At 36.8% G+C, this 20272-nt stretch overlaps 1 protein-coding gene across 1 annotated transcript in view; it reads left to right on the top strand.

Moving 5' to 3' along the window:
- LOC306882544 (uncharacterized protein) overlaps window positions 1-5995 on the top strand; it is a 38108-nt gene extending 32113 nt beyond the window's left edge. The window contains exons 3-4 of the mRNA XM_079437251.1: window positions 3256-3313; window positions 3902-5995. Of these exons, the coding sequence (XP_079293377.1) occupies window positions 3256-3313; window positions 3902-3917 (74 nt within the window). The 3' untranslated portion in view covers window positions 3918-5995. The remainder of the gene's footprint in view (window positions 1-3255; window positions 3314-3901) is intronic.
- Window positions 5996-20272: the final 14277 nt, after the last annotated feature.

Below are 20272 nucleotides of genomic sequence, written 5' to 3'. Positions count from 1 at the left end.
ATCTAACTATTAACGTTGTTAATACGACGACGAAGTGACTCGTAGCTTTCGTATAATTTGTAAATGAAACAGCCAAAACTATTTATAGTACCATAACGAAGACAAACTGTATGTTGATAATTCTGGAAGAAACGTTGGACTGCATGGCATGGAGACGTAATGATGCGTTCTGTCGATCTGTAACACGTAAAACGGGAACATGAACATGAACGGAATAATCTGAAAGCAACTCATATGTAATCACCTTAATCAGAATATTGTCTTATTCAGAATAAGGTCAATAATTAGATTACTGCTGCCCCTGTAAACGTAGTCACTGATAGCGTCAGTCTCCATACTGTACGTGGTTGTTTTTTAAAAAGCAGTGTAAGAAATCAGTTTTATTCTTCTTGTCCTAAACTACAAGGAGGAAGATCAAACCCCGCCCAGCAACCGATTCTAAAGATTTCATTGGGTCAGTCATTGCGCTGATTGCTACACAACGCTGAAATAATCATCCTACCTAAACCACTCTGTGTTACGACTGGATCCATTTATTTAGTCTGAACTTTATTTCTTTACAGGTGACATGATTGTGTTGACAAATGAAATCGGCTACAGGCTGCGGTTTGTGTTAAAAAAAAAAAAAAAAAAAAAAAATTCTTAAAGAGGAGTCGATTCCGCCTAATGGAATCGACTCTCAATTCCCAACGCCTCGGAATCGAGTCCCAGCCCTAATCATAGCCTTTATTACGTTATAGACTATATTTCTGTGTCATTCTGTGATAAGTTGCCACAACAGATCACAAAAGGAAATTATTTCAAACACTCAACTGATGTTGTGAAGTAAAAACAAGTTATAATGTTCTCTTTTGTTGGACAACAGGTTTAGAAAGGCTTATCATTGCATGTCATTACAAGGGAAGTTGCTCGGCGTGTGTTGCTGTTTCAAATATAAGCGGGGAGGCGTTTCCTCATCTCAGCACGTGAACTGATCGGCAGCCAGTTCTGAGAGAAATAAAACACATGCATTTTGCATATTTAAATGCAAAACTGCAATTCACATGAACCTTGGATGTCGTACGGAACGGTTCAACATTATATGGAGAATTGTGACATCCCTAATAGATAGACAGATAAACAGAACAGCAGTTCAAATTAACTATAGAATGATAAATCAAATGAATGACAGAATGATATAACACTAGATAGACCAATGGATGGATAGATGAGATTGAAGTGTGTGCAGTGTCTCTCTGGATGCAGGTCTTCTCGGCTTAAGTGAAGTATTACTGTAATAAGCCTTAAGCAAAGTAAATCAATAGAGAAACAGATTGCTTTTGGTTTGGCTCTAAAGAACCTCTTAACCTATTTCTATAGTCTGTATGTGAATATGGAGTTCACAAGGATCCTTCAAGGGATAGTTACCCAAAATTTTTAGCATCATCTACTCACCCTTAAGTTGTTCCAAACCTGTATGAATTTATTTGTTCTGTTGAACACAAAATAATATATTTTGAAGAATGTGGGTAACCAAACAGTTGCTGGTAGCCATTGACTTGCACAGTACAGAAGTCAATGGGGACCAGAAACTGTTGGTACCCACATTCTTCAAAATAAATTCATACACATTTGCAACAACATTAGGGTGAGTAAATGATGAACACATTTTCATTTTTGGGTGAACTATCACTTTGTGGGTGTATGTGAATGAGCACATGAGAGACAGAGAGAGTCCTTCCAGTACAGAGTCGCTGCAGAAGTGACACTTGACTTAGAAGGTACTTTTCATCAGCAGACACTCAGGGTCACACCTCCTGCTGGTGCAATCACACTGTACGTAACACGGATTAGAGCAGGCTTTTCTCTCTCACGCCAGTTCTCTCCCCCTTTATTTTATCTTCTCACTTGGCGTGTACATGTGCGCTTGTAAACAGCAGTGTTAACAAGACAAAAACATGCATATTATCTTGTTAAATCTACCATTTTACATCCTTATTTATTCTTCAAAAATATAGCTAAATGTACCCATCCACAATTAATGTGGCCATATGTATACATCTATGCATCCAGCTAATGCTGTTATTCAAAGTGAGTTGAAGCTAGGAGTGGATCAATATCAAACCTTGGCTTTAGTAAGATACCAGCCTCTGAAACCTCAGCATCAATATTAAATCAATATCTTAGGCAACAAATAAACAGCCTCGGTCAACTGATCAAAGGAACCCAAGGCTGTCAAAGCATTCAATAATTAAATGTCAAATAGTAATTCATGATTAACTTCATTGTTTTAGCACATTTGCATCCTTTTTAAGGAAGAGAAACAAAATAAAGTGATAATTTATTTAACACCTAACTGGTGTTGTTATTGTTAACGAAAACTATAAAAAAAAATGGTTTTCATTAATAGAAATAAAGCTTAAGTAAAATACAAATATTATATGAAAATCTGACGATCTAAAAGTAAAGCTGAAATAAAATAACGCTAAATAAAACATTTAACAAAAATGAATAGAAAGGACAAAAGCACAAAAAAAAAAAAAAAGAAAATGCAAAAATAAAATCTGATTTGAAATACTAATAAACCCTATAAATAGTACTAAAATTACACTGCACATAAGCAAAGACAGGACAGAGAACGATTTCTACAACAGCGCTCACACACTCAGAATGCATCAAAATACAGGAAATACAAAAAATGAACTCGATGCAAATCTGGAACAAGAACTTCCCATACATTTTCTTTAAAATAAAAAAAAAAACACTTTAGTAAACATTCCAGTCTGATTCAGTATCAGTCGGATTCATTAATGAATAATTTTTGCAAGCTGGTTCAAATAATTCATCAAAAAGATCACTATTATTCAGCCAGGTTTATTGTGGACAGCTGTGGCAGTGCTGCTAACCTCATTTGCCACATTGAAGCATTGCATTTTCCCTTTTACAATAAATGTCTTGGTGCTGCCCATTTACCAAACAGAACAAATCAAAGGACAAGATATAACTATAAATTATAGGTTGTCTCACGCCTTTTACACAAAAAAGGCAGTGTAAAACAGTTCTTTGGGTTAATTAGCTGCTCTATAAACAAGTGAATAATTATCATTATCTCCGAGTCAGTGAGTCAGCCCACTATTTTACTGAGGAACTCAGTGCAGCCTGGAAAGCACTATGTTTATATGTAGTTATTAGAGAAGCTGTTATTTTGCTAATAGTACCATCAATATTAAATTAACCTTCTAAAATGTATGCTCAATATATTATTTTCTTCTGCAGCTCTGATATCGGCTGGCTGTTGCACCAGCTCATGTAGAAGTGTCAAGCTTTGGGACAGGTAAGGCTCACATCTGTATTGTACAGTGCACATGCATGTTATTTATGCATTAAATGGCTCAAAAGAGGATTAGTTTGACGATATTTCATACGGTTATATTTGTGTTTGTGTGTTTACACTTTTGTAGTTGTGTACAATTGTGTAATACATTAACATTCAAAACTTTGGGGTCAGTACATTTTTTTGGACAAATTAATACTTCTATTGAGCACTGATGAATTAAACTAATCAAATGTAAGAGTTAAGATATTTATTAAGTTACAGAAGATGTATATTTCAAATAAATGCTGTTCTTGGGTTAATGATGCTGCAGATTTAATTGCAGAATATTTCCACCTTCAGGACAGCATTAGAACAGTTTGTCCTCTGAATTTGCTAAGCACAAATCAATCAGTTTTTACACACATACACAAACACACACACACACACACACACACACACACACACACACACACACACACACACACACGCATACTAAAACACTACATGCTACTGAGTTTTGAAGACTTAAATCTACAGGTTCAGTACAAATTTGTACAAAATGTTTTTCATATTCAATCCTAATCAAATGCTTATTTCTCCCCACAGTTTTGATGCCTCCTGACCATTGCCTTGACTGGATTCAGTGGGCTATGAAAAAGGATCCCTGTTGCTTTCATTTAACTTGCACTGACAGAAATGGAAGACAGGGATGAAAAAGCCTGAGTGAAGCACAAAAACCTTTGCACAGCCAGTGTCTCTCGTCCCCCTCCCTCACCACACTGGTTCCTGCTGGTCGCCCAATATAACTTACAGCCCTGCAAGTCCGAGGCCTGGAGGAGGGATTCTTTAGGGTTTAAAGAGCTGGAAATAACACAATTGCCAAAAGAATTTCTCAAATGAGAGGTTTAATCATCTCTCTTTTGCCAACAAAATAGACCTACCTCCTTTGAAAGGAAGCAGACGAAACAAAAAAAGTTTGAAATGGGACTGAAAGGTTTTTTTTACCCATTTTGTTTACAGTCGCCACGAAACACACAATCAATCCACACTGATAAAAATAAAATAATAAAAATCTTAATTATTTTGTATTGTTTTCCAGTAAAAAAAAAAAAAAAGTCTAAACATCCTATACTACTCAAGAAGCAAAACTGCATAAGACATTAAGAATAAGACTGAAGACATTTTTAAAATGTTCTTACCTTTACTACTTTTTTGTACTTCAATTGTAAGTTTTTTTTCTTGTTTTAAGCATGAACCTCACTAAATTTTGAGAGATTTATGCTTAAAACAACAAAATATACAATGCTAACAAATGAAAAATAAATATACATATATAAAATTCTATATCAATTATGCTAAAATGCATAAGATTTTATAAAACTTGTTTTAAGAGATTATAATACAAGATATTATATGGAAACAATCGATATATAAACTCTCATAAAATGTCTTATTCAATTTTGCTTATGTAAGGACATCTAGATATTTTTAATGAAACCAATTAGAAACCAATTAAACAAAAATACAGATTTTTATTTTTTTTGCAGTGTGCCAACATTTTGCACATACAGGCAGATTACCAAACCAGTTTTTTGCCTCTAAGAACAAGGACATTTCTTAAGCTATTTTGAGGAAAAGAGCAATGCTGAATGTCAGTGGCCCACAAGTATCAAATTTTAGATGAAATCTGAATGATTATGACATTATGTCATATCAATCACTGCCTGGCTTTCATTAGGACCCGTGTGAAAACAGTTTATTTTACTACGTTGACTATGGCCATGTGTAAAGTGCGGTAGTTAAACTCTTAACTATCTATAGTTGCTAAAGTCAAAAGTCAAAGTGGGAGGCATCCTAAAACACCCCTCCTGTCTCTTAATATCCCGTTGCTGATCTGTTTGTAGATGCAGTGTCGTGTGATGTAAAAGAAGCACATAGAAAGCTACTGCTGCTGCACCCGAGACTTGTGTAGCCAGACGCTTTAGGCTTCCATTGTGTCGAGTCTTCTTGCGTCTGGTGTTTCTGCCCTCACTGCTGCTGAAATCAAGTGGCCCAATCACAAAGCTCACATATTTTGACCATTTCAATGCTTTGTGAAATTGCCAAACCCATTTTATGGTTCACCAATAAATTATTATTTTTTTTTCTCCGTCTGTCTGTGGATTCGAAAGGAAGAGGCGGCCCTGTGGCTCTGTTAGAGTCCAGACGTGCTTGCCCTCACATTCTCTGGTTTTGGACCATAACTGAGATGTAAAACTCAGAGACTTGTCATCCCACTGGACTACATAGACCATCATGCCTCTCTTCTTACCAGGTATTTAATTGAACCTTTTCTGGGCGACAGTACAAACCGGGTACTGTTGCATTTCATTTGAGAGGATGTCATAGTTTAAATTTGTTCCCTCACTGAACGTAACAGGCATCTCGCAAACCATCAATCCTCCGGTATACCGTCAGTATTAAAAACAGCAAAAGTTACTTGATAAGCTCATTAACCTGTGATTTTTTTATTTTTGTTGACAGATTACGAAACAGAACAGATATTAATATATAAAACCTTTATGTTTTTAAAAAGTAAAGAGTAGTTTAAGGCTTAGTTTTTTATATATGATAACTATAATTATTATTTTTGACGTACTGGTATTATTGAATCTATAAATGTTATACTAAGAGATGTATGTAAAAACAATAAAGTCTTCTTTATGTAAAACACTTTTAATTTGATTCTTATTTTGACTGATTTGTTAATTTTACATGTCTCATGTCAGGAAACCAGACATCAAATTCTTGATGTTAATGTTTAAATGTAATTAAATAGTTCACCCCTTTCTAAAGCTGTATGCCTTTCTTCTGTTCTTCAGTTTTCAATGTCACATGTTCCTTCACAAATCATTCTAATATGCTGATTTGGTGCTCAAGAAACATTTCTTATCAATGCTAAAAACAGTTGTACTGCTTAATATTTTTGTGGGAATCGTAATACTTTTCATGCATTGTTTATTTTATTCTTTACATGATTTAATGCATTCTTGCTGAATAAAAGTATACATTTCTAAAAACAAAAATCTTACTGACCCCATTTGTCCTCAGTGACTTTCATTGTGTGGACAAAAAAATATTTTTTAGAATATCTTCTTTTGTGTTCCACAGATGAAAGGCAGTCATACAGGTTTAGAATATCATGTGAATAAGTAAGTGAATACATGATAAGTGAATGGTCCATTTAACATCAAGAATCAGGTCATTTCTGTTAAGTGTATTAGTATTTTAAACATACTCCTTAAGAAAATACAGCATGTTTGCTAAAATCATTATTCAAATCTATTATCACTATTTTGTTTGGCTTTTGTCTTTAACTCACTGTGCATGTTTAAGTACAGTGAATACTATAAATAGAAATATGTGTGCCCTACTCTGCTATGATAAGTAGGGAAGTATATCAGCCAGAAGGTAAGGGGCAAAGAGCAGCACTGTGTGCCCTGATTAAGATGTATTATTGTCAAGGGAGCACGACACACTCTCTCTCACACACAAACACGGAGTCCTAATGTCTGCTCTTTGCTTTTCTCTGCAATGCAGCACACATTGGGATCCTGCTGAGAGCGGCCCGAATGCCTACCTGACCAAAAAACACCCAATCCATCAACACAAACATCAGACCGAGAGGAACCAGAGGCCCTATAAATACTCTTCTGCTTCTCTCTCTCTCTCTCTCTCTCTCTCACTAGCACACACACATTTTTAGTAAAAACTGCATCTTCATATTTATAGTAATCAATGCAATAATGTTTCACAGTGGATGTGGCTCTGGCCCCCTCAGACCTAGAATGAGCTGATGGAAAATGAAGGCTTAAAAATGCAGCGCTGTTCAAAGACAAATAAATAGTTATGAAATGCTGAGCTGGAGAAATGCAGCAATTCTGTTCTTGCATTTTGCTTATGGCTTAAAGTGATCTCTGCCTTGCAGAATTATGCAAAAGAAAGTTGTTTTGGCTGTTATTTAATGATGCCACAACACTGCATATTTCAAAGAATTTATGAAATTCTAAAATTGTATTAAAAATGAAGATATCAGTGCTCTGGAGAATGAAAATGCTTCACAAATGAAATAATAAGGTATATACTGTACATATGTATGCACAGTATTTGCATGTATGTGTGTGAGTCAGGTGCTGATTGTCACTAGGCATTATGGGTACAAACAGAGTGAGTGTGAAAAAGAGAGGGAGTCACAGTCACGGCTCCTCAGAGACTCGTCTCCATGGTGACACGTGTGAACCGCCACTTCTATTCTATTATCATTATATATATATATATATATACATATATCTATGATCCTTATCAAAGCGACACAAATCCTATTAACATCTCAGTTAGCATCTAGAAATAAAATAATATTATTACCAATATTATTAGTACCAAATGAGACTTTTGCTGAAGTGAAAAAGCCCTGAATGCCCATCTTTTTAATTCTACAGAAATATTCAGATTCTGACTTAATACAGGGGATTAGATTTCAATGAGTAATTTTAAAAAGTATTAATTCATAAATCCAAAACCTGATCCTGGTGCAAAACCACATACAACAGTGAACTGTTTCTCCCACACCTTTAACAAATAAGAGTAAGCCACACAGAGATGGAAAGCTGCTAACAATGGAACACAAACAAATGGAAATATGTTTGATTCCTAAGCTCATTTACAATAATAAGGGTGGTGCTTTCTTCAGGAAGTTTAATAGACTTACTCCATAATGGTGTACCCTAAGCCTCAGCAGACACAAAAAGATGTAAAAGCTTAAGTTTCAAATACACAGAAAAAGTCAAGACTAATTCAGAACTGACTCAAATATTACTCATATCGTGTTGACTCTCGTTCAACTGCCAAGACACTGAGACTGCAGCACATCATGGGAGTAAAGTCATATTTTTTTTTATACAAGTATGAGACAGACTTTTGAACAGGATAGAGACAGCATGATTTGAGAGGTGAGATTTTCAGAGATTTCACAGCACAGGGACAGCCACTGATTTCCTGTCTCAACAAATTTTCCTGCCCCTCAGCTCCACAAAACCCCTGGATATGCAAAGTGACATCTGCTTGCCTTGATCTCAAATCAAATTTCCTTTAATAGCATAATTAAAACTCAAAAGCAACATGCCTACATCATTAGCAGTGTTTGCTCAGGCAAGCATCACTATTGTTATTGGTTACTGGAAAACCCTAATGGCGGCTACATCTCACTACCCTAAAATATACCCTAAAAATATGCCTCATATGTAAGTTTTACTACTAAACTTGATTGAATCAACCTGACTACACAAGGTTACATCAAGGCTGCTCCGGGTGTGTGTTCACGGTGTGTGTGTGTGTTCACTGCTGTGTGTGTGCACTTTGGATGGGTTAAATGCAGAGCACGAATTCCGAGTATGGGTCACCATACTAGGCCGTATGTCACGTTACTGTCACTGTCACCAACAAAAATAATTTTTAAAGGTTTCAGCCACATAAAAAAAAATAGCTTGTTAAAGCATCTCGACCAGTCTGACACAAAAACTTCAGCTCAGCCAATGATATAAAACAGGGGCAGATCTATCTATTTGTTCAACCAACAACAGATGCAGTGAGTGTTCAAGAAACCTTATTTTCTGTATATATTTGTTCATGAACATCTCTTCTCATTCCGCTATCCTAATGTTTTCTGCTATCTGTATCTAAACTATAATTTGTCTTCTATTTTTTTGTGTCTCCCTCTGGACGGACAGATAGAGATATGCGGCATATTAGCCCATACTCTCATTACCTTCTCATTTTCAGATTAACTGCTTGACAGAAGCAATCAGCAAGCACAAGTCTCTGTAATTACCCAAGAATGATAATAACAGAACTGAGAGATGTTACGACTCTCATCACGGCTCTCCACAGAATATAGATGGTCATGCTCACAGGCATTTAGCATCGAACAAGTGAACATCTTCATACTTCCTGTCAGATTAAAGAGATGAGAAAACCCTGTAGCTCGAAGGACTGAGAGGTTTAGGATTAAAAGGCTGACACAACATGAGAAAACAAATCAAACCTCTTTTAGCACATTATGAAAGGATCACAGTACAGCGACTGGACACTATCTTATTCCTGAACCCTAAACAATGACCACAGATCTGATTTAACAAAGCCCATTAGAGAGGCTTAAGTTGAAATCTAAACTGTATGATTCACTTTAACACAAGCACTGAACCACACAAGCTAGTAACGTGAACTACGCAAACAGCTGAGCACATTCTGAATAAGGCTACACCACAGGGGAGTGTGTGTGTGTGTGTGTGTGTAGGCATGAACGCTCTGCACTATATTTGGAAGGCCCACTGGAATGGCATTGATGAAGCCTGGAGCACCTGCGGCCTTGTGTCTCCCATCCTGTGCCCACAGAACAGGGCACCCAGCTGGGCCAGTGAGAGGCTGAGGACAGGACCAGGCTCTAGGCCAAAAGAACACAAAGATGCTAAAAGCCAGTGGAGAGTCAACGGAACTCATTCATCCCTGCTGTCAATAACTTTATGACATCATCTCCTGCACAGACACTCTTCACTTTTGATTGGACCACAGAGCCAGAAATAGTGTTCGCCTTGGCTTGGGAAGGTGAATGTTTGCGTCACTGCAGTGTACGAAGATGGTTGCCAAAATAATGTGGAGAGCTGAGCCAGCCTGTAAGTACTGGGGAAATTATTACTGTAACCCTGAAAAGACAGGGTGAAAAAGGAGAGTCATGGTGAGGGAATGAAAGGAAAGACGTGATGGATAGGGAACAGGAGTTCAAAGGTAGATGGAGGTTCTAAGAGTACATGATCTCAAAATGTACATGTTCTGGTCATATTTCACCCCAAAATCACAAGCAAGCAAACAAATTAATTGACAAAACAAATAAATACTAAACAATTAAACTATGCCCAAACTACTCCCCACCATTCCACAAAAAAAAAATAATAATAATAATTTCAGTAATTTGTTTGGATTTATATTAATACTTTTATTCAGAAAGGATGCATTAACTTTACCACAATTCAAAATAAAGATGCCTACAAATTTTTATTTTAAATGCCTTTTTAGAAAACGGTTTCAAATAAAAACTCGAATTCTGAAAAAAAAGTACCAGTTTCCACAAAAACATTAATCAGCACAACTGTTTTCTTCAATGTTTCTTGAGCACCAAATCAGCATTAGAATAATTTCCGAAGGATAATGACACTGAAAGCTGGAGGAATGGCTGCTATCACAAGAATAAATTAAAATATATAAAATAAAAATGTATATTAAAAAATAATACACTACTAAAATGCATTAGAATAAAGTTATTTAAATGGTTTATTGTATTAAAAAAAGTTTTTGATTTAAAACATATAGATGATGAGAATAATATATAATGCATAATGCAACATTTAATATATAATGACCCAGATATCTTAATTTTCAGTGTTTTTAACCTAATTTTATTATAACTTTACTTTCATCACAATTTACTTTTTTTTTTAAATCTTACTTTCATCACAATCTTTACTTTAAAAAGGATGAATTAACTTATTGCTGTCAACTTTACCCCATAACGTCACATTTAAAATATCCTAATTTTCTTAATTTCCAATATATTTTCTTAGTTTTGCCCCTTGATATTAGGGTGAAATATGACCTGGACATTTATTAATTTATGTATGTATGTTAGATTCACATTTGTACGAAATATAACTTTATCTGTTATGTGCTCTATTTGTGTAATAGCAGTGGCCAACTGGATGTGAATTTTTAGATACACAGCCAACCTTTTCCATTACAGAAAAGTGCCTACTTATTATGGCCTATAGCAAGGATAATCCGTCCCCTTTCACCATCTGTTGGCCCATGAACACTGCAGCTGGACGGTACGCATTAGAAGCTCACTGCTACTGTCTTACATCTCTCCCCATCACACCTGAGACTCATATACTGTGCTGAACTCATGTCTACTCAATGCAGACATCTCTAAACAACCATGAACACACACACACACACACACACACACAAACATGTTGGTTTTTGTGGTTTATGGGGACTCTCCATAGGCATAATGTTTTTTATACTGAACAAACTGTGTGTGCTATTGCCCTACACCAACCCTACACCTAAACTTAGCCCTCACAGGAGACTTTGTGCATTTTTAGATTTTCAAAAAAACACCATTTAGTATGTTTTTTAAGCCTTTTGAATTACGGGGACATAGGCAGTGTCCTCATAAACCACCTTCATATTGTAATACCTCTGTCATACCCATGTACATCATCCTCATAAACCACAGAAGCATGCACACACACACACACACACACACACACACACAGCTGTGGTTTAGTAAAGCTACTGTCGTTTTGACATCACATATACTATGACATCATCTCAGCTGATTTGTGTCACACATATATTTCCACATGAAGCTAGAATTCCCAGAATACATTCAGCCTAATGTGATGACATCGAGTAGATGGATTTGAGCCTGCTGAGCAGGAACAAGGCCGTGGTTGTACTGCTTCCTCGTCTCTCAGTATAAGCACTGCAGCCACCCTACACTGCAAATCTCGTTTGTCTCCCAGACAGAAAGACATACCATGCTAGACAGAGAGAGAGAAAAAAGGAATAAATTGTAATGCGGGACAGAGTGTCCGCAGCACAGCTGAGAGACACTGGAGATGAATTGGACAGAGAATAGCATGGAGAATATGTGGTTTTGATGGACGGTTTTACTCCCATGGTGCCAGGCAGAAAATAAGACTAATTCCTGACTCTCCCCATGGGCTCGTACTGCACACACAGAGAGGAAAGGAATAAAAACACATTAACAGCACACACAACTTTATTAAATTAAACAGCATGAAAAATGGTAAAAATACTGTATTGCATATAGATAAACCGCTATGCTGTAAAACCACATCTTAATATGAGTCATTTCTTGAGCACCAAATCAGCATATTAGAAGGATTTCTGAAGGATCATGTGCTGCTGACAATTCACAAGAATAAATTAGATTTTAAATATTGCACCAAATCTTAAATTAATATAACGTTGATGCACTTTGTAGGGTCAGGCGAACACGCGGTTTCATAATGAAAAGAGGATCATAGCAGGCTGTCTCTTTTCTGTTATGACTGACTACCTCCATTAGAAAGTGCTCTTTTTTTTTTTTTTTTTTAAGAGGATTTACTGAGATAATAGCTGCACAATATCTTGCTATTCTGAAATTTTTACCTCTTTGTGCCTCGCCCTTTTAAATCCCCTGTCAGGAATGCTGATACATAATTAATGTGATGCCTATTTAACATGCTTTAAACATTTAAAAGCATGTCCCCTCCCCCCAACTCACGTTTGGAGGGAAATTTGGAGATATCAATAGCCTTGCAGCTGGAATATTGAAAAAAGCACTCTCACTTTACAGCAAACTCAAGTGGAATCATATTCCATTTCCCACAGTCCTTAAGGGCTTGCTATTCTAAATGCGGCCGATTAAGTTTCATGAGCCTTTAACTGTGTTATAACTGGCTCAGACTGAGATGATCTTGACTTCAGATATTAAAATTTAGAAACAGTGGTCACACTATACATGTAATATGTGGAACACTCACAATATATTGTGAAGTATTACAGAAATACATAAATTAGCAAGGAATACTGTCAAATCAGCCAGTCCTATAAATAAAAACAATAATCCTTCATAATGCGATAAAGTATCGTATCATTCTGAAGGTGTTCTTCTTGCTAATAACTGCTTGACCCTATTCAGATTATGAGACAAATGAGTGAAGTGAAGTGACATTCAGCCAAGTATGGTGACCCATACTCGGAATTCGTGCTCTGCATTTAACCCATCCAACGCAACCTTTGGATTACAAGTCCGACGCTCTAACCATCAGGCCACGACTTCCCCCTATTTTAAATATTTTAACATTAAATATAACGTGTCCAAACCAGATGCAACACAACAAGATCGCAGTGACAAGCAATTTGACTGTCCACACCAGACGTGAAAAGGCAACGTGACACGACAAAATCAAACAAATATCACAGCCAATAAGAAATCACTGAATAAAGTACAAAATCAGTACCTGAGATTATCATTGTCATTCGTTTGCATGTTGCTGTTCCAGAATCCCTTGTTGCATGTCACTGTTGTGGCTGGTTAGGACAAAAACTCGGATTAACATGGAAAAGTTACATTTTATTGTATGCTACGGCATCACGTCTGGTTATGACACGGTGTAAACGTACACTCACCGGCCACTTTATTAGGTACACCTGTTCAACTGCTTGTTAATTCAAATATCGAATTAGCCAATCACATGGCAGCAACTCAATGCATTTAGGTGTGTAGACATGGTCAAGACAATCTGCTGAAGCATCAGAATGGAGAAGAATGTTGATTCAAGTCACTCTGAATGTGGCATGGTTGTTGGTGCCAAACAGGCTGGTTTGAGAATTTCAGAGACTGCTGATCTACCAGGATTTTCACGCATGACCATCTCTAGGGTTTACAGAGAATGGCACGAAAGGAAAAATATCCAGTGAACTGGTGCCACTCTGTCAGAACTGAAAACTAAGGCTACACTCTAAAAAATGCTGGGTTAAATACAACCCAGTGCTGAGTAAATATTGGACAGAACACATGCTGGGTTGTTTTCAACCAACAATTGGGTTAAACCTTCTGGGCAGTAACCCAATCGCTGGGTTCGTCCATATTTTACCCAGCACTGGGTTGTATTTAACCCAGCATCTTTTTTTCTTTTGAGTGCCGTTCGCATGGTCTCACCAAAATTGAACAACAGAAGATTGAAAAAAGTTTGCCTGGTGAGACAGTCTCAACATTTTGCTGTGACATTTGGATGGTAGGGTCCGAATTTGGCATAATGATATCCGTCCTGCCTTGTATCAATGGTTCAGGCTGCTGCTGGTGCTGTAATGGTGTGGGGATATTTTCTTGGCACACTTTGGGCCCTACATCAAAAGAGCATTGTTTAAATGCCACAACCTACCTGAGTATTGTTGCTGTCCATCTCTTTATGACCACAGTGTACCCATCTTGTGATGGCAACTTCCAACAGGATAACACACTATGTCACAAAGCTCAAATCATCTCAAAATGGTTTCTTGAACAACGAGTTCATTATACTCAAGTGACCTCCATCTCAATCCAATAGAGCACCTTTGGGATGTGGTGGAACAGGGGAAATGCATCATGGATGTGAAGCCTACAAATCTGCAGCAACGGTATGTTGCTACCATGGCATTATGGACCAAAATCTCTAAGGAATGTTTCCAGGACCTTGTTTAATCTATGCCACGAAATATTAAGGCAGTTCTGAAGGCAAAAGGGGTCCAAACACGGCACGTGTAAGGTGTACCTAATAAAGTGGCCAATGAATGAATAATTATGACATATTAAATATAACACAAAATATTAGTTAAAAAATAAACTACTGCTTTTCTTAAAGCTACCTATATAATTAATAAATAAAGTTAATGAGAAATTATACTGTTTTCTTTTCCAAATACTTTTTTTCTCCTCAGAATTATATTTGATGTGATTCCTTCTGACAGCTCTGATTAGATTAAAATATCTGGCTAATTGAAACCAGATATTTGAAAAAGATACTAGTCAAGTATAATATAAATTCTTAATCTAATCCATTCACGATCGAGAAGGAATTAATCTTAAAGTCTCCACTATTGAGTCCTCAAGAATCAAATCCTATCTGACAGCCATTCAGGCGTTCTGCCGGGTGGAAGACAAATGTTTGAGTAAGATTTCAATTTCTGCCAGCATCGCCTCCTATGAGGCAGAATGGTTGGGAGACAGCAGTAAGCGTGTCCGCATTCATTTGCATTGTAAAACAAACAGGAAATGAGATAAATTAGATTTGTGTCACAGCTCAGTTGAGGCAATGGATGAGAAATCGAGTGGAAGGAAGGAGAGAGGGAAAAGTCAGAAGACAAGGAGAGAGAAGGGGGCAACAGATGTTATTGTGGACTTCACCAACTCCATCAGTGTCTCCAGCCTTCATCGTTCCTCTCGTATCTCCACCCTTCCTGCCTAAAAGAGGGCATTTAACACTGTCCATCTTTAATTGCAGGCCATGATCTGATCACTGTATTTAATTAATCTGATTAGAGAGTCTTTTTTTAATCATTCAGTGTAAAGTCTTTTACAAGCAAAAATCAAAGGTTAGGGATGTTTAAGACTGTTGTGACATGGCAGACTATGCAAGACTTAACTAATAAGGGAAATCTGCTACTCACAAAGATATAGAACAAATGTCATCATGAGTAATCATGAGTAAATTCAGTTAGAACCATGCTATTTAAAGGCCACCGTACCTGGCATTATTTATTTATTTATTTTCATTACAATTCTCATTTGTCACAGTGGCTGGAAAGGATTCTACTCTGGGATGATGAAGAAGCCAGGTGGAATTCATTGTTTGTGCAGAAGGAGCTCAAGGACAAAGGTGGGTGTGTGTTTCTTGGGTTCTGTACAAGCTGAATTCACCATTTTTGATGTTGTTGGCTTTATATGAAAGGATTCATGGAGGGAACACAAATGAAAGCAATGGATGCTTGTAACTTCAGGCAGGACAAGCCACAGGCAAGGACAGACATAATTTAAATAGTCATCCTGCAATATACATTGGAGCGAACACGCTCTCTACCACTGTCTGCTGACAGTCTTCCATCAGCCATAAGCTTCGATCGAATTCCAACTCCAATTTTTGCTCATTTCTAAGTTTTTCGTACTCGATTTCACGTTGCTTTACCAAATTGTCAGCCCTAAGTTTTGCTAATTCAATGACCTTCTCTTTGAGTTCTCTCTTGCGTTCCGTCACCTGCCTATACATTTCTTTTTCATAAGCCTGCCTTAACTCCAATATTTCTTTTTTGGTTGTTCAAACGATAAATTACTCATTGAAAAATCAAATTTCCCCACCAACCTTCTTAACGTTTAAACATTTTAGATGTCTACAGTCAAGATGAAGGACTAAAGCAACAAAAGTGAACACATTATCTAGGGCCTTGGGGAAAAGAAAAAAAAAGTGAGTGAGATGCTGGCTCTCCTTCTCCTTGAAACCTGTCTGCAGTGATATAACATCATGAGTCAGGCATCCTGGACTCCTGATGTACCTGAGAAACACATGCAGTGATTACTACAGCTGTCCTCATTTCCAAAACTGCAGCACAGGAAAAATGAACAACACTAAATAGTACAATAATGATGCAGTCATTAATTGGTAATAGGGCAGATTTTCTACAGCAGAGGAGATGTTAGTGGTAAGCTTTCTCTGTGGTGTGTAACAGCTGAAAGAATAGCTGGCTCGAGCTGTGTGTCACATTCAGTTCAGGGGGAAACATGGGACAACACAAAGCCTGCTGGACCAAAAGCTCCCTTTGATCCGCTCTGTGCGTCTGCTGTTCTGTTTCATGTGCAAAGCAGAGGCCATGTGTCCCCACTTCATATCATGTTTATAAAGCTGTACTTTAGCGAAACAAAACAAAGGGCCACCCACACACGCTCATTTTATCTGTTTTATGTTAAAGTGTGCTTGCTTTCAGAGCCCTATTACCATGCTGTTTGCTACAAACACCAACCTTCCTAACATCTTTATATTAACAATGTTCTAAAATAGTCGCATACTATGAAAATACTAGTGTTTTTAAATGCTGTAGACTTGCACTAAAAAGGGTTATTCTGTAAAAATCTATAAACCTTAGAGTAGCATTCAGGTCGATTTAATCACCAGTAAGACAACATGAAAGTGAAATCAATGACCAACAAGAATGCAAACAAGATGAATAAGTAACTCAACATTGATGGGAGGGAAAACAATGTCATTTATACATTGATTGACTGAAAATCAATATCAAGCTTTATAAACAATGCACAAAAGCTGCTCTTTTAAACTGCATTTTAATCAAAAATCCTAAGAAGCACAACTGCCTTTAGCACTGATAACAGCCATGTTTCTAGAGCACAAAATCCGTATATTGGAATGATTTCTGAAGGATCATATGACACTGAAGACTGGAGTAATGAATTTAAAATTTAGCTTTGCAATCACAGGAATAAATTAAATTTGACATTTATTAAAACATAGAAAAAAGCTGTTTAAATGCTCATACTATTTCACAGTATTAGTCTTAACAGTATATTAGATAAAATAAATGCAGCCTCGGTGAGCATACAAGACTTAAATAAATAAAATAAAATCTTACAGACTCCAAACTTTTGCTGTGTAATATTTTTCTTGCTCACACAGTGGGATTTGTAAGGTACTATTTTCTGTAAAACTGTTTTGAAAAGACATGAATTATGAAAAGCATTATACAAATACAATTGACTTGACTTTTCAGTCTGTTGACTCCAAAAACCTGGCTTCATTTTTAGTTTATCATATTTTTCACAATCCAATCAATTTCCAAATCTCAGGACTGGCCTAATTATTTTTTCACCCTTTGAATATTCTGCTTCGCTTTGTAATACATCAAATATCTCTGTAACAATTGAAATGTTTACAAAATTAGCTAATTCTTCAGACAAATAAATAGGAATTATTGTTAATCTAACATATTTTAATGTAGTCTGAACTCAAACCACTACTGTTCTTACAGTACACATAAAATAGGTTGCCAACAGCAATTCAGGTTGAAAAATCTCACATCTGGTAAGGCATACAAGAAACAAATAAAGGAAAGATATAAATTGAACATTAACCTTTACTACATGAGTATACCTTGTGACAAGCGGCAATAGCTGACAAATCCTCAGAGAAGTATTGCATAATCCTTTTTTTGATGTTGACATGAACAAGCTGCTATTAGCATTGTTTCTGCCAGCACTTGTGTGTGTATGTGTGTCCCGTCACACTTTTGGTTGAGCGATGGAGTGTGGTGACAGTTACTAAATTGCATTCTGTGTGGTTAGGAGGAAGAAGTCTTTATTTCTGCCACAGTAAACAGTGTAATTTCACAGTGCTGTTTTTCTCAGCACCTCAACCAGTGATGGATCTGTCCGTCGGTATTGTCTCTGCCCTCACACACACACACACACACACACACACACACACACACACACACACACACATGTTGGGTTTCCATGTTTTATGGGGACATCCCATAGGCGCAATGGTTTTTATACTGTACAATCTGTATGTGCTATTGCCCTACACCAACCCTACACCTAAACTTAGCCCTCACAGGAAACATGCTGCATTTTTAGATTTTCAAAAAACTTTATGCTGTATGATTTATAAGATTGTTTCCTCATGGGGACCAAAAAATGTCCCCACAAGATTAAGATTTACTGGTATTACTATCCTTGTGGGGACATTTGGTCCCCAGGACGTGATGAATACCAGGTGCACACACACACACACACACACACACACACATCTGATATTAAGTTCAATCACACATGATCCACTCATATGTGGTCAACCAGGACAGACTGCCATTTACACTTAATAGTAACATGAATCTCAAAATTGTCTCTTAAGACCACCTGTGATCAGATTCTTAAACAGATTCTTAATGTCATAAATGTTTAAAGTGACATGAGGGTATTATCATTGTTCTTTAAAACTATAGAATATAGATCATACACCAAGGAAACCAGACTATATTGCAATCACCAGACTGTGTTAAAATCAACAACAACTACAGGAAACAAAATACAAACAAAAAGCACTTTGTATTTGTGACTAAAACTAATACAAAAATAACATGTAAATAATAAATATTAGATGGGGAAAATGATAAATGTTGCCCTGGGAACTAGCTTAAATTAAAAATACATTAAAGTTGATGTATTAAAATTGCTAAAATAAAAATAAAGCTTTTAAAATAAAGCATTTTTTAAAAATAATAAACACTATAATAGTATAATAATAAATAATGCTAAAATAAAACTGTACCCTTCCAACAACAAAATGGCTGTATTTGTGTACATGACAAAGCAGTGGATGGGGGGGCAGGGGATGCAACGAATGCAATGACATCACCCTCAGGCTAGTGTGTTTGGAGGAATATGCAGTTGTTGTGGTGGAGAAGTGGAGCATCCTCCTGTTTCTTCCACTCCTCTGAGCACAGCAACACAAACAATGGAAGCGTTTATACATTTACCACAGACCACGGCAGACATATCTGCTGGCTATTAATAGCCTCTATCAATTCACAGCATTCATTGGCTTTGATCGCTCTCCCTCACATTTGAAAGACAGTCCAGGTGCAATGAGACGTTCAAAGAGCAAAGAAGAATTTGTCAGGTTATTTTTAAGTGACATCAGGAACTGATGGTAATGCGGAAAACATAATTATGACTTTGATTGAGTGTAATGAGAGAGTATTTTTGTGCGTATTAAATTCATCATTGACTTTATGCAAATGAGAAGATGACGGAAGTACATCAGTGGGGGTAGTGGTCTGTAAATGGTGTGTATGGGTAATTGGGACTACATTGTCGCATTATCCCGACGTCAGCAGTGCGTGTAAAATGTCTTCCACCTTTCCATAGCGACACGGTTATAAATCAAACTCAGTCCTAATTGGCCAGACTCAGGCAGGCATAATCTCTGAACACATTCGGTGTTCATTAAAGGGAGAGAGAGAGAGGGAGCTAGTTGGCAAGTAGCTTTGTAAACAAGGGGTAACGTGACCTTACGTTCCGTAGCTGAGATCAAAGTCAGAAATAAAATATCAAACATAAAAGAAAACTACACTGAGATCTCAACTCGAATTAGCTTTGAGCTAGTCAGCAAGAGGGCCACAGGGTTGTTGGTGTTTTATAAATCTAGTGCAGTTGAAGGAAGGTATTTTGCATTGCTTAACACTAATGTTTGCGTAATAGCTCTGGTGCAACATTTTGTAATGAAACTTAATTTTTTTAAAGCTGCCACTAAAGCATTGCTCACACTGATC

This window comes from Barbus barbus (genome assembly GCF_936440315.1).
Source record: "Barbus barbus genome assembly, chromosome: 16".
In the NCBI taxonomy this organism is placed as follows: Eukaryota; Metazoa; Chordata; class Actinopteri; order Cypriniformes; family Cyprinidae; genus Barbus; species Barbus barbus.
Note: the sequence above shows the minus strand (reverse complement) of the source record. Positions and strands in the feature narration are given on the sequence as shown.